The sequence below is a fragment of the Elephantulus edwardii genome, unplaced genomic scaffold (genome assembly GCF_000299155.1).
Source record: "Elephantulus edwardii isolate Elephantulus edwardi_28Jun2011 unplaced genomic scaffold, EleEdw1.0 scaffold00134, whole genome shotgun sequence".
NCBI lineage: Eukaryota > Metazoa > Chordata > Mammalia > Macroscelidea > Macroscelididae > Elephantulus > Elephantulus edwardii.
Genome location: NW_006399884.1, coordinates 179,371 through 197,202, shown reverse-complemented (window position 1 = coordinate 197,202; position 17,832 = coordinate 179,371). Strand labels below are relative to the sequence as shown.

Here is a 17,832-nt window from a genome sequence, read left to right as displayed (position 1 = left end):
AACTGCTAGGGGAGTCGGGGAGAAAAGTTCAAGCCGATGGATCTGTGTGCGCCTGCCAGTTTTTCACCGGCTCTCAAACTTGAGCTACTTTTGCGCGCGGGCGTTGATGGTGAAGTGCGTTCTGGGCTGGCGGTTCGCAGAGAGATGGCTGACTCCAGTGTCTCCTCTTCCTTCTCCCGTAGGTCTCCAGGTTCTGAATGCCGAGGGGCGGCCAACAGACGCACACCCCCACAGTCAGCGGCATGCAGTCGCCCCCAAGCCTGTGCGGTCGCGCCTTGGTGGCGCTGCTGCTTCTTGCAGGCTTCGTAGGTGTCTGGGGAGAGGAAAGGGCCTTCCCGCCGCCTGGGGCCACTCCATCAATTTCAGGGATGGGAGAGATCATGACGCCTTCCTCTAGGACCTCTTGGACAAGAGGATCTAACGCCAGCCTGCCCAGGTCCTTAGCACCTCCGCAAGCACCTACAGGTGGGAAGACGATGGGGTACAGGCAGAGAAATTTCTCTCCTCCCCCTTGCCAAGCACCTACCGAGATCAAGGTCACTTTCAAGTACATCAACACTGTAGTGTCCTGCATCGTATTTCTGTTGGGCATTATCGGGAACTCCACTCTCCTGAGAATTATCTACAAGAACAAGTGTATGCGCAATGGGCCCAACATCTTGATCGCCAGCCTAGCTTTAGGGGATTTGCTGCACATCATCATTGACATCCCCATCACTGTCTACAAGGTAAGGAGTACGGGCTAATACTTGCGTTGAATACAAGAAGCACTAGGTGCGCTGGGGAAGATAGGAGAGCCTCAGAACTAAGCTTACTCGAGAAGCTCCATCCCCTTCAGTAATCATAGGAACTGAATTCTGTCTAGTCTTCAGTGTCCCTGTATGCCATAGAGTCGACCGCAGTTCATAGTGACCCTGTGAACCACAGATCTGAACCCAGTCCTATCCTGTGCTATCCTGCCCATCTCCAGTATACTGGAGTCCATTGTTACAGAGACCATGTCAGTCCATCTTTTTGAGAGTCTTCCCCCGCTATGCTGATCCTGTACCATTCCAAATATGATGACCTTCTCCAAGAACCAGTCTCTTCTAACAACATGCCCAAAGTACATAAGTTGAAGCTTCACCAACCTTGCCTCTAAAGTAACTTCTAGTTGCACTTAGTCCAAGACATACTAGTTTGTTCTTTTGAGAGTCCGTGGGATATTCAGGATTCTTCTCTAATACCATTCAAAGGTATTGATTATTTTTGTGTCACCCTTAGTCATTATTCAATTTTCAGATGCGTAGCAAGTAATCAGAAGGACTATGTCTTGGATCAAGTTCACCTTTGTCTCTAAATTGACATCCTTGCACTTCAGCACTTTGGAGAGGTAATCCCTTGCTAAGCCCAGAACAAAACAGTTGCCCACGGAGTTGAGTCAGCTTCATAGTAATCCATAATACTCCAGAAAGTTCTCACTAATTGATTTTTTTGGAAGTGAGTGACCAGGCCTTACTGGCACCTTCAGGAATAACCATGCTTACATCACCCAGCAATTCTAGACATAGAACAGGGCTTCTTCTCAAAGCATGGTCCTCAGACTAACAACATCAGCATCATTTGAGAACTTGTTAAGAAAAAATCCCCTCATCAGTGTCTAGTTGGAATCCATTCCTAGCTGACCCTCCAGTGTGTTTTCAGAGACTGTAAATTGCACAGGAGGTGATTGCCCTCTGTCTCCCACAGAGCAGCTGATGGCTTCAAACCACCTGCCTTTGAATTGGCAGTACAATATCTTACACAGAGTCCACCTATTCAGTAAGAAATTCTGGAGGGAAGCCCAGTAGTCTGTATGCTAGCAAACATGCCAGGTGAATGTGATGAATTGTGAAGCTTGAGGACTACTGGTCCAGAAGAACATATTACCTATGCCAAGCTAACTCTCTCCATCACTTCTACCCAGTATCCACATCATCTGAGAGCCTGTTAGAAATGCAAGTTCATCACAGACTTACTAAATCCAATTCTGCAAGTTAAGATAAGCACACTAAGTTAAGATATACACACTAACTTTTGGAAGCACTGTGCTAGAGCACACTGAAGGAAGGAAGCCTGGAGTAGGTTTTTAGAAAATAAATAGAACAGAAGAAAGAGGAGGCAGACTAGTGAGTAGGGGAACTGTAGCTGTCCTGCTGTGAGTAACTGTAGTTAATCTTCATTGAGTGCCTGCAGCAGACCACACACTCTGGATAAATGTGTTGCTTCCTTTCACAACCTCTATGTAGGTGTATTACCCCTCTTTAAAAGATGGCTAATAGGATACTCAGAGTTTTACTACTGCTCAGAGGCAGAGGCAGCAACCAGGCACCAACTGTCAGGTCCCGTCAGACCACATATCCTGTCAGTAATTCAGTAGATGAGACCAAGAAACTCCACTTGAAGTCTGTGTAGCAGTTTCAATAGTTAGCATGGCTTTGTGATTACCATGGGCAACAGACAAAGACCGGCTCACTATTCAGCTCCAAGTCACTTTGAAAATCTGGACATATCCCAAGGTCTCTGTGTTTCAGTTTCTTCGACTCTACAATAAGACTGCTAGTGCCCACCCACTGAGGTTGTATGGGAATGAAGCAAAATAGCCCAAGTAAAAGGGCTGGGAAATTCTAAAGGGCTATAGAAATGTGCAAAACTCTACTTGCACAGCACTAGTAACAATGGAATGCCTCGGATGAAATACAGGTGAAGTATACAGGAGTGTGAATGTGCTTTATGGAATTGTCCAAGGTCAACCTTGGACTCAGTACAAATGAAAACAAGGGGTGGGAGACTAGGAAAGATTGAAGGAACGTATTAATCCTAGAAGCAAGACCAGTTACCATAACTACCATTCCTATAAATCACCCTTCATGATTCTCTGGAAATTCTAATAGGCATGTTTGCAGAGAATTGTGGAAATTTCTTAAATTTCAAGATTAGATGAAGATCTAGACCTGAGGGGGAGCTACAAAGCTGATCAAATCCTTAAATCTCAGATGGTTACGATGAACCCTGAGGGTTTATAGGAAGGGCAGGCTGAAATGAGTCTATGCAAATACAGTCATCATCACTCTATGGCAGCCCAGACGTGTTCTGTCTACTCAGGGAATCCCAGAGACTGAATTCTGCCACTCCAATTTGATAAAAGAATTTAAATACAATTCATCAAAGTCATGCTAAGAGAAATAAGTATAAGATGTTAAGAGACATTTTTTAATTGAGTTTTTTTGGGGGGTGTTTCAGAATTTATTCCATATATATGCTTCCCCTTCTCTTTACCTAATGGTTTGGGGAGGAGGGAGGTTCTGTAAAGTGTAACAGATGCTTCACTAATAACATCTTGCTTTGAGTTTTACTATAACATGTAAGAAACAGTAGGTATATTCTACTACATGTTAGATTATTTCCTCATTGCTCCTAGACTACTTTTTTGACTTAATTTCTCTTTCATTTTAATAAAAGACATCGTCCATTGATGACCAGTCGGATTATCTCTGTATTTGCAGGTCTTCTTGCATACAAGTGACTGAGTTTATTGTTGAGAATAGTAAGAGAATATGGATGCAAGAAAAAAACAAGTGGAGATGGATGCAAGAAAAAAACAAGTGGAGACACAAACTGCCTTAGCAGCCCTGCCATGGATCTGCCCCAATTCTTTCACATCAGGAAGTTGATTTTTCTGACCATTTCCATGTTGTAGATCCTTCAGCAGGTCTTATAGCTTTCCCGCTGTCGCTTGCGGCAGGGCTTCTCATAGTATCTCCTTCGCTTAATGTCTTCAATGAGCCCGTCCATGCTGAGGACTCTGTTCAGGCTCCTGTATGCGCTTTCCACGTTGCCATCCTGTACCATCACAGTCCTGGCAATGAATTTCAAATGTCTTGCCATGATCTTGGATTTAAGTCTTCACTCTTCTCTCAATTAAAAAAAACCACCAAACCAAAAACCACATGCACACAAAACCTAATTGAGATTTTAATGAAAGTTTATAAAGAACTTGGATTTGCATTCATTCATTGTTGCATGTTTTCCTCCCTGCCCCCCTAGTTCACTTTTCTTTTAAAAGAAAAAGTTCTTTCGTTGTTATAGTGTCCCCACCCACCCAGACCACTTTACTATGCAGCTCTTATTCTGGACTCTTGTCATGCCAATAATAACCTAATCATATATTCCTTTTATACAGTTATGAGATATTTTTAAATACACAAAATAAGATCTCTTCCAAAAGAGAAGTTGTTGAATAGATTTGAGGGGGGGTGGTATGTGTGCATGCGTATGTGAAAGATCTATTTAGGGAGACTACAGGAAACCTTAAAAGACTATCATAGTTTGAAATCTTCCTGAAGCAGACAAGAGCTGAAGTGCTTTGTAAAGGTGGGAAATGGGGATATTTTCTTTTGGTGTGTTAACTTCCATGCTTGTGAATCAAGTCTTTCAAAGTCATCCTACTTTCTCTGTATGGTCAAATTATTACACTGGATCCTTTCATTTCAAATTCTTTTATGATTTTCCCAGGAAGCTGCTGCTTTCTGCCTGAAGCCGTTCAGTCGGTTAAAGTTCTGGTTTTGATTCTGAAATAAACAGATTAATGAGTCACTACAAATCTGGTTGTGTAGTCATCTAGACAGATTCTAACAAAATCCAGCACACAGAATTAAACATCTCGTTGCTGGATTTACTGTCACTGCATTCTACTCTGGCCTTTGGCTTATTTTTATAACATATACCAATATGGACCATTTGAGGCATAATATAATAATGTTGAGTTTTATCAAGTCAATTCTGACTCAAAGCAAGATCATTGGTTAGAACAGAATTACTGGCTGGGGCTTCCTAGGCTCTCATTTTTCTAGGGGCAGATTATGAAGCTCCCTTGGAGCTACATGTGGGCTTGAACTGACCAACTTTCAATTAGCAGTCAAGCTTTCAACCTGTGTGCTGTCAGAGACCCTTAATAAAATAATAATAATGGCTATTATTTTGCTAAATGCTTAATGGATTTCACTAAAGCATGACTACAACCTTCCTGTTTGCTATCGTTATTAAACCAGTTTTAGATCTGAGGAAGTAAATATCCAACAAATGCAACTACCCAGTGTCACAGCACCAGAGAAGTGCTGAATGTGGGGTCTCAACCCAGTCCCTCTGGCCCAAGCACTTGTGGTCCTTCCCATCCCACTGCTCTTCGCAGGCACAGCTGAGGATTGTTAGAACCGCATATAAGTACAGCGGAATGTTCATGTGATATACAACACAGAAGGCTACTTGCTGAACATTTTCAGAAATTTATTGATGTCCTCTGAAGAGTTATAGCTCCTAAAATGGTCTTTCAGGTATATCATACATATGCTCATAGATGACAGTCAAGTGGGTTCTAAGCTACCAGAGTCTTATATTCATAATGTCAGCCGATATTAGAAAGACTTTATTGATCAGTGTACTCAATCAAGAACTAATTTAAGCTACTTATCCCCCTAAAATGTAGAGTAGTCATAGTAAATTAAAATATACATTTGGGAATTCAGAGTTACTAGATGCTATAGTCCATGAAAAACAGATGGACAGTTACCTCCTGTGTGATATACAGTCTTTGAAAACCACCTATGAGTCTTTTGAAGTATTACGTTGTTGTTGTTATGTATTGTTGAGTCAGAAACAACCCATAACTGACCTTCAGGTGGGTTTTTCAGAAGCAGTTAATCACATGGGAGGAGAGTGCATATTCTCCCACAGAGCATCTGGTGGACTCGAACTGGGGACCTTTGGCATTGCAGCACAACTTCTTACCACTAGGCCACCAGAACAAAGCTAGACATATATTAAAGTGGGAAACTAGAATCTAATACTAATTTGAATCTATTCCTTTTATTTCCCCCTTTTGATGGAGTATTACAGTTCTCTGAGAATATTACTAAGAATACAGTTCTCCAAAGAATATTAGTTTGCTGTTGTTACTTGTCATGGTATCTTCTCCAATGCATGGTGGTTTCAGGTGTACATACCAGAGCTGCTCACTGAGTATTTAAGGTTGTGGCCTTTTGGAAACCACTCTCTAGGGCTTTCTTCTGAGGCAGCTTTGGATGCCTTCAATTCAATGGGATAATCGATGTTCGCGTCAGGAGTTTGGCATTTGATTACCAGGAGCCATTGGTGGCTGATCCAAGGGAGCCATACATCTTTGGTATTTGAATCCACCAAGTAAGAATTTTATTTGTTTTAATGATAAATTTTAATGAAACTTCTTCACAGGTTGTGATGCAACTGTACTTCTGTACTTAAATTACTTGGACAAATAGCTTTTTAAGTTATTTGTGGACTTTAATAATTTAATTGTTGTTGTATGTGCCGTCGAGTCGTTTCCGACTCATAGTGACCCTATGTACAACAGCCCTAAACCCTGCTCTATCCTGTGCCAATCACACTGCCTCTGACACATCCATCCCGATTACCCCAGTCACTGAATCAATCCACCTCATAGGGGATCTTCCCCTCCTGCGCTGTCCCTCCTCCCTCCCAAACACGATGTCTCTCTGCAAGGACCTGTCTCTCCTTACAATATGTCCAAAGTATGTCAGATGAAGCCCCAGAATCCTTGCCTCCAAGGGGCAGCCTGGTTTAACCCTCTCTAGGATGAATCTCTTTGTTTTCTTGGCAATCCACGGTATGTTCAATACTCTTCTCCAGCACCACAGCTCAAAGGCATCAATTCTCCTTCTATCCTCCCTAGTCATTGTCCAACTCTCTGATGCATAACAAGTGATTGCAAAGACCATGGCCTGTATCAGGCACACCTTAGTCTCCAGAGAGACACCGTTGCTGTTGAGTACTTTAGAGAGGTCCCTAACAGCTGACTTTCCCATCGTGATACATTTTTTTATTTCCTGGCTGCTGGTGCCAAGAGTGTTGAGTGTGGAGCCGATCAAACTGAAGCTGTGAACAATCTCAATCTCTTCGCCATCCATCCTGGTCCAATGGTGAGAATCTTTGTCTTCTTGACATTGAGCCTCAGTCCATACTGAAGGCTGCAGTCCTTGACCCTTCGCAGCAAGTGCATGAGGTCCTTCTCAGTTTGAGCAAGCAGGGTTGTGTCGTCTGCATAACGCAGATTGTTAATAGATCTTCCACCAATCCTGATGCCACACTTCCCCTCATAGAGCCCAGCCTCTCAGATAATCTGCTCTGCATACAGGTTGAAAAGGTATGGAGATAGGACACATTGTGAGATTATATATATATATATATACTGTCAAGTCAGGATTGACCTATAGCTCATCCTCTAGCAGGTTTTCAGAGGCAGTTAATCACAGGGGAGGAGATTGTCCATCTTCCCTCCACTCCCCCTACTACCCACTCAGAGCATCTGGTGGTCTTGAACTGCATGCCTTCAGGATTTCAGAACAGCTTTTGACCACTAGGTCACCAGAGCTCGCGTGCTCGCTCGCTCTCTCTCTCTCTCTTTCTCTCTCTATATATAGAGAGATAGAGATAGAGATATATAGATACATAGATACATAGATATAGATATAGATATAGATATAGATATAGATATAGATATAGATATAGATAGATATAGATATATACAGATATAGCTAAACTAGCGATAGATTGACTCAGTGACTGTGACATTGGCATTGAGTATGGTAGAGAGTGTGAGAATATCACAGGATAGAATAAGATTTCAGTCTGTTGTTCAGAGGGTTGCTGTCAGTCCGTCAGCTCAAAAGCACATAACAACAAATTAATCTTTATACAGCTTCCTTCATGTTTAAACAGATTAGAGTTGAAAACAAATGTTCTAAACGAATAAGACAAATACAGACACTGGCTGCTATTAATAACGCAACTCATTGCTGTAGAGCTGGAACTGATTCATAGCTGTTCCTCCAGAGGGTTTTCCAAGGTGGTAAATCAGAAGGAAGGAGACGTCCCACCTCTCTCCTGCAGGGCTGCTGGTAGATTCTAACTGCCAGAGAAGAGTGGCCTTTGGATTAACAGCACAGTTCCCTACAGCTTAGGCCACCAGAAGTCCCCTATTAATCACTAATAAGATAGAAAATCAACTAGCAAAATAAGAATCTGAAATGTAATCATATGTCCTGAAGTGGTGGAAAACAAAATGAGATTGGTGATACTTTTGAGTTGGCTGTGTTATCAGAACTTCATAGACTACTAGGCAAGGCAAAGAGTCATGTTTATAGCTCTGCGAGACCACACTGCTGTGCCCTAGCATTACTAGTTTGGGTGTAAAGAGCTCTGGTGACCTAAGGAGTAAGGAGTCATGCTGCCATGCCAAAAGGAAGTTGTTCGAATTCACCATGGGAGAATGTTGTGCTTTCTCCTCCCAAGCAATTTGGAGCCTCTGAAGATCTCCTGGAGGGTGAGTTCTATGAGTCACAGAACATAACAACAATAACAACAGTCTCTGCCTGTGTGTGTTACATAACATTAAAATGAATGTTGACATGTTAAAATGAGGAATTGCTTCACTGAATTCACAATAAATTTGAGGGAAACAAGTGTGTCAGGTGATCAGATATTTTCTGCATATAACACAACCAAAACGATCTTTGGAACCTTTTCTCTGTCAACTTCTGGTACTTAACAAATTACCTTAACTAGTTTAATAGTTAAAGATAAAATTTAATGGAATTAACTTTTAACGTTATAATTTTCCAGTTCATAAAGTGTAATATTTGCATACTACTAAAATAATCAGATATTCTTGGAAAAATCATAGTCAGAGTGCTCCTTGGAGGCAAAGATGACAAAGCTTTGTCTCTCACACTTCAGGCATGTTGCTAGGGAAGGCTAGTCCTTGGGAGGGAACATCATGCTTGGAAAGGTGGAGGATCAATGAAAAAGAGGAAGATTTCAACCAGATAGATTAGTATAATGCAGCAGTGGGCTCAAGAATGTCAGGGATTGTGAGAATGGCACAGGATAGGACAGGGTTCAGATCTGTTGTTTATAGGGTTATTATGTGTCGTACTCAACTTGACAGCACCTAACAACAACTCAGTGCAAATAGAATTATCCTTGAGTGGTGGTGTCAGTGGCTATAGAGTCAGTCAGAGTGACCTCTGATTCATACCATGGCATGAAAATTGTGTGTGGTCCTATACCATAGGCATATTCTGAGATTTGTGATCTCTAGAGTCCTCATTCACTGATTTCTTAAATGGATGACTGTTTTTCTTCCTTGTTCCTCTGTGTCTAAAAGCTCTGTTAAAACCTGCTCAACATCATATATCTTCCTCCACATAAAGGTGGGTGGTGGTGGTGCATGAGATGCACTGGTCAGGTCTGAAGCTTTATTCCTCAGCATGGACGGCAAGAATTCCACCACTGAACTGTCTCCTATCTATCATTGGTGTCTGATTTCTTTTAAATTAGTAGCATTGCTCATGTTGTCAGTCAAGGAACTGTGATATTTTAGTGACAGAAATATTTAGTGGTGGCAGGATTTTTTAACTAAAAATAGATTCTCTTTAGCTTTGAAGTTTGACAGTTCAAAGCAATAGGTTTGTTTGTTTGTTTGTTTCTTAAAGTACCAATTATACACAATTAAGGTATTCTAAAAAACCACTCACTGTCATAGCCATCAAGTCAGAATCAATATGCAGCTGACCTTTCAGTGGGTTATCAGAGGCCGAAATAAGCCAGGAGGAGATTGCCCATCCTTCTCCCACAAGAGCAGCTGATGGATCCGAAATGCCTAACTTTGTGTTGGCAACACAGTTCACTAAAGACTAGGCCACTAAGGCTCCCTTAATAAATAAAACAAAGCAGAGGGGAGACTTAGAAAGTAGTTGTACGGCAATGCTATTCTAGCATCATTCGCATTAGGGGGAAAGTGGAAACAATACAAAACTACAAATTCTTGATAACTTCTCGAACTTAACACACTACCTTAACTAATTTAACAGTTAAAATAAAATGAGATAGAATTAACTAATAGATGAATGGAAGTGACATGTGCATACATTGGAATGTTATATGACAAAAAGGAAGGATGAAGTTCTAATGCATGATACTCTACTGCGTGAATGAACATTGCCAGAACTAATTGCCCTTAGGTTGATTCCAATTCATAAGGATCACATATGTGTCAGAGTGGAACTCCGTAGAGAGAAAACTCCACTGAGTTTTCAATGGCTAACTTTTCAGCAAAAGATCCCCTTGACGTATCTTCTAAAACACCTCTGAAGAGACTTGAACTTTTAACCTCTCAGTCAGCTTAGACTCTATTAACCATTGATATCAGATGAGGACTATCTTGAAAACCTTGTGCTGAGTGAGATAGGCCAGTCACAAATATATAAGTACTGTATCATTGCATTTACATGAAATATCTAGAAAGTTACTGAACAAAGAAACGAACTAGTGGCTACAGGTAACTTGGGGAAAAAGATATAGGGAGTTACTGGGAGTTTTTGTTTGCATGACAGATAAACTTTGAAAATAATTATTAATGATGGGTACACAACCTTGTAAATATGATTAATGGATTCCATTGATTGGACTTTTGTTAAGGATTTTTACATCTTGATGGATATGTTACATGTCAGATATTGGTCTATAGTTTTCTTTCTTGGTAATTTATTTACTGGTTTTGGTGTCAGAATTATGCTTGCTTTGTAGAATGAATCTAGGAGTGCTCCTTCTTCTATATTCTGAAATAGTTTCAGTAAAATTGGAGACAGGTCTTCTCTAAATATTTGGTAAGCTTCACTGGTGAAGGCATCTGAGCCAAGGTTTTTTTGGTTGGGAGATATTTTTTGTGACTTGCTCTATTTCTTCTTTTGTGATGGGTCTGTTTAAGTTTTCCGCTTCTGCCTGTGTCATTCTGAATAGAGTGGGAGAGTCTAAGAATTAAACCATTTCTTCTGAGTTTTCAAATTGGTCAGAGTATAACTTTTCCTCATTTTCCATTATTATCCTTTTGATTGGTTCTATTGTGACTTCACCCGTTTGATTTTTTATTCAAGTTATTTTGTGTCTTTTCTTTTGTGAGGTTTGCAATGGTTTGTTGATGTTACTGACCTTTTTGAGGAACCAACTCCTGGTCTTGTTGAATTTGCATTGAGTTTGAATTGTTTTTCTGTTTTCTTTGTTCCCCATGGAGGATGTGCAAATGCTGGTAAGAGTAACCCGTTTCTCATTTGGTGAGGCCCGAGCTCTTGTTTATGATGATGACTAGGTCCTTATTCACTCTTCTTGCCCCCAGCCCTTGCTCTCACTAACCCATCCCAAACCTCAGGGTGCATGTATTGTTCATGGTTTGGATTCTGTGTGGATTTTTTTATGTCCCCGTAGGAAAGAGACAGGTTTGCTGCTCTGACTAGTTCAGGATCCCACTGGAAGTCTCGATACAGAGCAAATATATGTTGATAAATCGTGGTATATATGAAGTCTAAGAGCAATGGGCCTTTTCGACTCATATTTTTTTTTAACTTTCAAAGGAAAAAGAAGTAAAGTTTGTTCTTCCTTTTGTATGAGAATGTTAGTCATAACCGATTAATAATAACAAACTTATATAATTACCCAGAAAATCAAGACTTCGTATTTCCAACTCACCACTTTACGTTCTGACCATGATTTTCCATGTCAAGCATCTGGCAAACATTTGACATTGGGCAATGGAAGAGCCCATAGGTTGACTATTTTGTTTGCCTTTGATCTACAACTAGATTTATTCCATAAATCCAAACATCTAAAAAAAATATCTCTGTCCTATTCTTTTCAACTGGGCAAACACTGTCTGCTAAAGACTTTCCTTTCTTTCCTTGTTTAAAATGAGTCTTTCAAGACTGAAGATATTTCCATAGTTCTGCAAGACCCTGTCTTAAAGCCAGGGAGCCAACTCCTTCATTTCTCAAAGGAAACCATATAAGGTTATCTCTGGGTGGTTAACATGTTATAGTTGCTTATTTTTAGAAAAACAGACCAAATGCTAATAAATGATTAAGTGTTTTAAAGGGTGTTGATAGATAAAGTTTGAGCTTAAATAAGATTCAAGATGTAATTTATGATGTGAAACATTCTGTTACAGTGCATTGCACAGTTTAGAAGAGGTTGGTTATGTTTGGAAGATAGCCGAATGCGGTGTATGTTTACACCTTGGCCAACAACTTCTCTAGTTTTAGATGTCACTTATTCCCAAAGGTTTTATTTAGAGCCTTATTATTTCTTTTCCTCTATAGACCCTATATAGGAAGGAGCTCTCATAGCCTTTTGTTAAGAAGCTGTGCTGCAGTCCCAAAGGCATGCGGTTCAAATCCACCATCTGCTCCACAGAATGAGGAGAGGGTCAGCTATGAGTCAGTTGCAACAGGATGGTCTACAACAACAACAGCATAGAGCCTCAAGAAAAAGCTTTGGTGGCATAGCTTACTGCTTTAAAGCAAAACCACTTTCTTCTCCTTCTGAAAGAACTTTTATGTTGTTGTGTATCCTCGAGTCGGATCTGAATGACACAAGAAGATAATGCTTCTCCTTCTCCAGTGGAGCATCTGGTGGATTTGAACCACGTCCAGATTTATTAATTTTCAAATTAATATTCCTTAAATGAAACAGCAATGTTTTGTCTATTTGCTGAACTGAACAACTTGGTATTGCTGTGATGCTACACACTGTTCCATAGTCTTACCAAGTACGATAGTAGTTACCCATTATGTGTAGTGTTTGGATGAGCTTCCAGACTGATTTATGCTGGGAAGCAGGAGTGACATCCACTTCCTAAACTAGATGCCTCTGGAAACTCTACAAACTCTCTAAACTCTACAAACTCTCTAAACTCTATAAATGTACAGAAATGTTGTTAGTTTTAGAACAAAGTTCTGTACAGAAATGATGTTGGTTATAGAACAGAGTTCAGATCTTTTGTGAAAAGCTTACTCTCAGTCGTATTCAACTTGATGACACTTAACCACTACTAAATGAAACTAGTGCTGTTATGTCTGGAGGAACCCTCTTCCACTTTGTAAATCACTCTTTGTCAATGTGCAGTATGAAGTAACCTGGCTTGCTGTGATGCAACCTTGTACCTTTGGGGTATCAAATACCACAGTGGTTTCCCAATTTGGACAGTGTTTGGTGGAACTTCCAGTTGTAAAACAGGTTTGGAAGCAGGAGTGGCATCCACTTCCTAAACACATGCCTCTGGAAACTCTATGAACTTGGAATTGACAATAGTTATGGAAAAACATTAGGTCTTTTGTTCTTAGAGTCGCTATGAGTCGTGCTTAACTCGACGACAATCAACAACAACAACAACCAAAGAGTCAGCTGTTTGAATCCACCAGCTACTTCACAAGAGGAAAAATGTGAGAAGTTTACTTCTGTAAAATTATCAATTAAAATCCATTCGATGACAGTGGATTTGGAATTGTTTTTAAACAGACTTTCTGATTAAGGAGTCTCTGGATGGTTCAAATGTCTGGCTGCTACCTGAAAGGTCAACAGTTTGACCCATTCAGAAACACCTAGGAAGAAAGGACTAGTGATAGGAAGGATACGTCCAGACAAAAGAGTTGGTGAAAATCCTGTGGTTTAAACAAATTTTAAAAGGGAACTGGCCAAAATGTATTGTTAGAAAGGCAGGACACAGAGAGAAAAAGAGGGAGAAGAAGATCCATTTATTTTTTTTTTTTTTTTTTTGAGGAGCTATTTTTTTGAGTAACAAATTGACTAACAAAGTTGACTTAAGCGTTTCTATGGTGATTCTTTTCCTAAACTCAAGATCATATTGTATATACCTGACCTTGTAAAATAGGAGGGCTTCCATGTTTCTTTTCTGATTTTCTCCTTTTCAGCTTCATTCTTTCTTCCAAAAAGAAGGAAGATTGTTCTCTGTGTGTTTACACCGTGCACTGTCTTCTCCTTCACTCTGTTTTCCAGTTGTTTGACAGGATTCTCCGATTCCATGGCAGCATTCAAATGTCCAATAAAATACTTTCTAGGTCCTGGTGGACAGTGGTTAAAGGTTCTCACTGCTAACCAAAATGTTAGCAGTTCAAGTCCAACTGCTCCACAGAAGAAGACTGTTACACCTTCTTCTGTAAAAATAATATAGCCTTGCAGACCCCACTAAGTAGGTCTGCTTTGCCTTAATTATGAGACAGAATTAACTTGATGGGAACAAAGTGGCATGATACTACTTATTAAGCTTGTTGAACTCAAAGTTTCAACATTCTTCTAAGCTATGAGGCTGTCCAGATACATTCTGTTGAACATGAAGAACATTTAGTTTCTTCAAGTGCCAAGGTGATTTTAAAGGATCCAGTCCAGATGAGCAAATCTACTAACTAGGTTTATAAATTATATTCTTTCTCTTAGTGGGGTTTTTTTCCAAAATATTGAAATGCTAATGGAAGTTTTCTAAGTATTATCTATATCTATGAGTATATTTTTAATTCCATTAATGGAACAAGAAGTCCAAACCTACCGCTCTGGAGTTGATGCTCACTAGAGGTCATGTTACATCACATTTCCTAGGCTCTGATTCTTCACTGGAGGAAACTGTCTATCTCTCATGCCAAGTGGCTAGCGAATGCTTAACAAATGGCAGTGTATTTCTTTATTGACTTTCTTGTTGCTTGGTGCTATCAAGTCAACTAAGGCTCATAGTGACTCAGTGAACAACAGATCTGAACACTGCCCTGTCCTGTGCCATTCTAAGTATCCCTAACCGTGCTCAAATCCATTATTAAAGTCACCATGTCAATCTATTTTTATAAGATTCCTTCCTCTCTTTCACTGAACTTCCACCTTTCCCAGCAGATCTTTTTCCAAAGATAGGCCCATCCTAAGGATGTGCCCAAAGTATGCGAGACAAAGCTTCAACATACTTGCCTCTACAGAGTATCTATGAGAGGCAAGTTTCAGAATTCTGCCTCTAAGCAGTACCCTCACTGAATCTCCTCCAAGATAGATTTGTTGTTCTTTTGATGGTCCACGGAATAGTCAGTGCACTTCTCCAACACCACAATTCAGAAGCCTATGAGAGACTAAATAAATTTTACTGTGTAATTAGATTTTAAAAATATATTAGAGATGAGCTGAAATATATCCCAAGAATTATTTTTTTCCTTTCCTATGCCTCTGGTTGTCTTAGACAATCAAAGTAGAAGTGGCTTCTACTTTCTAAACAACATGCCTGTGGAAACTCTATGAACTTTGAGAAACAACAATAGTTATAGAAAGCTTCAGGGCTTTTGTTATAGGGTTCCTATGAGTTGTGCTCTACTCGATTGCAATCAACAACTACAACAACGACGTGTCTTTGATTGTCTTAGGGAGCTCTGGTGGTCTAATGGTTAAGAAGCTGTGTTGCCACTCCAAAGGCACAAGGTCTTGCAAGGATTTTAGTTCATTTCGCACAACTCTAGGGGGTACCCTTCACATTGTCAAAACTCACATTCATTGCAATCGGGTTGGAACTGACACATAGCTGACCCTTCAGTGGATTTTCAGAGGCTATAAATGGCACTGATATGCATTTTTTCTCACTCAGAGCAGCTTATAGATTCAAATCACCCACCTTTGAGTTGGCAGCCAAATTTCCTGCTGACTAGGCCACCAAAGCTCCCTTTCCACATTTCAGTTCTTTTTAAACGGTGTTCTTAAGGGAAGGGCTGACTTTGCCTGACAGACATATTTCTAACATGCCTAGCCTGACCCCTAAATGATTAAATGGATTTGGACGGATGCAGGGTGGAACTTGTTGACGTTTGTCCCTGAAGCCACAATGTGTGTCAAGAAAAGAATTTTCTACTCCCTTGATTATTTTGAATTCTCTCAATATGTATGAATTGAAAAAAAGGAGTTCTGACATGGAAATCGTTGGATGACATTGTCCTCTTGTTAAAATTCTAGCCATAAACTCAGAAGAAGTTATCTCTTAACCAGAAACTGAGGTTTTTGTTTTTTTTTTTTAAAAAAAAAAGACAATACACCCTTTCCCAACATTGTGATACTCAATTAACTCATTATTTTGCTAAATTTTTTTTTTTTGCCTGTCAGTTGAAAGAAGTGTCAAGGTACATCATGAGATGGGATAGACAGCAATGTGCCACAGTACCGGTGCCTGTTCTCATCAATGTGCCTGTATTTACTGTATATGTCTCTACCACATTTACAACCTCTGAGAAATTAAAGGCTTTGTTGAATCCCAGTAGATAGTGAGAAACAGTAGGTTCTGTTTTATATCCGTAATTTCCTTGACAGGTTTGAGTAGAGGAGATTGAGAGGAAGAGAATGGAATTTTTGTCTTTCAATTTTTCCAGCCTGGAGAGATGAAACTACAGCAAAAGTACCGTAGACTCTCATTCCTCAACCCTGGAGGCCCTGACTTCATGTGTCAGGATGACCTGGTCTTCTAAAGTGAGAGGAAATGCACTAAAAAAAAAATCTGTTTACTGTCAAGTCAAAATCAATTTACAGCTGACCCTGGATCGAGTTTTCAAGGCTGTAAATTGTCCATCTGCCTCACTTAAGGATGGTTGGAGGAGTCAAACTGTTGAGGCTTCAGGTTAGCAAGGCAACATTCTACAGACTAGGCCACTGGAGCTTCCTTGGGCATGAACTAGACATAACAAAAAAGTCACGCACAATTTTCTCCCAGACCTGAACATACCCTTAGAATGTGAAAATTGGAAAATGTGTGACAGAAATTTTTATCAGAGAGGAACTCGGCTTTATAATCAATATTGTTACTATGCACCAAGCACTGTGCTGGGAACCTGGATTGTTTTCAAATATTTTGAAATAAATTAGGAGTTTAAAGTTCAGTGTGTATATTTGTTTAATATTGAGAGATTGGAAAATAAAACAGTATGTATGGTTAGTGGAGCAGCTGTATCTTTGTTAGTGCATGATGGTTAACTTGGGGATTTCCTGAATTGATGAGACTTGATTCCTTTTGTCATTTACAATGGTGTGTATTAACAGGGTTTTCTCTGTTTAATTTCTAAGTAATGAGATTTTTAATTAAATTAAGAAAAATATAAATCTCCCAGTTAGAGAATCTTTGCAGGGTTCATTTAAATACTCCTAAGGAAATTTATTCATTTTCTGCCGGGTTGTTATTATGTGCTGTTGAGTTGCCTGAGACTCATAGCAACCTTATGTACAATAGCCCTGAACTCTTCCCTATCCTGTGCCAATCTTATTGTCTCTGGCACACCTACCCCCATTACCCCACTCACTGAATCCATCCATCTCATCGAGGGTCTTCCTCTCCTGTGCTGTCCTCCACCTTCCCAAGCATGACATCCTTCTCCAAGGACTGGTCCCTCCTTGCAACATGTCCAAAGTTATCCTTCTTAAAATACAAGCAAACAAAATCCCTGTATATATGATAGAAAACTATTCTAAGATAATATGAAAATAGTTTCACATAACATAAAAATACTTTACTTGTGTTGTTTCCTTGGTTCTTTTTTTTCTTCAAAACAGCCCTTGCAACATAAAATTATAAAATTACTACTTAAAATCAACTTCATCACATCTTTTGTTTTCCTTCAATCTAAACAATAACCATCTGGTAGGTAATGATGTAAATTTGAGTCATGGGAACTCACTGTGTGTCGTAGTAGAACTGTACCCACAGAGTTTTTAGTAGCTGATAGTTTGGAAGTAAAACTACCTTACCTTCCTTCCATGGGACTTGTGAGTGAACTTAATTTTTGAGTTTTTGGGTGGACCTGACTGTATTAACCATTTTTATCACCAAATGGACTTCATTTTCCTTGTGGTGCTTCTACATTTATTGGTGTTTGTTTGTATAGCTCCTCCTTAAAAAAAAAAAAAAAA

The 17,832-nt window shown here is 39.8% G+C and overlaps 1 protein-coding gene and 1 pseudogene across 1 annotated transcript in view; one reads left to right on the top strand and one right to left on the bottom strand.

Moving 5' to 3' along the window:
* The first annotated feature begins 242 nt into the window (after window positions 1-242).
* Window positions 243-17,832, top strand: part of LOC102863136 (endothelin B receptor-like) — a 37,769-nt gene continuing 20,179 nt past the window's right edge. The window contains exon 1 of the mRNA XM_006894056.1: window positions 243-728. Within this exon, the coding sequence (XP_006894118.1) occupies window positions 243-728 (486 nt within the window). The remainder of the gene's footprint in view (window positions 729-17,832) is intronic.
* LOC102862724 lies at window positions 3,642-3,906 on the bottom strand (annotated as a pseudogene).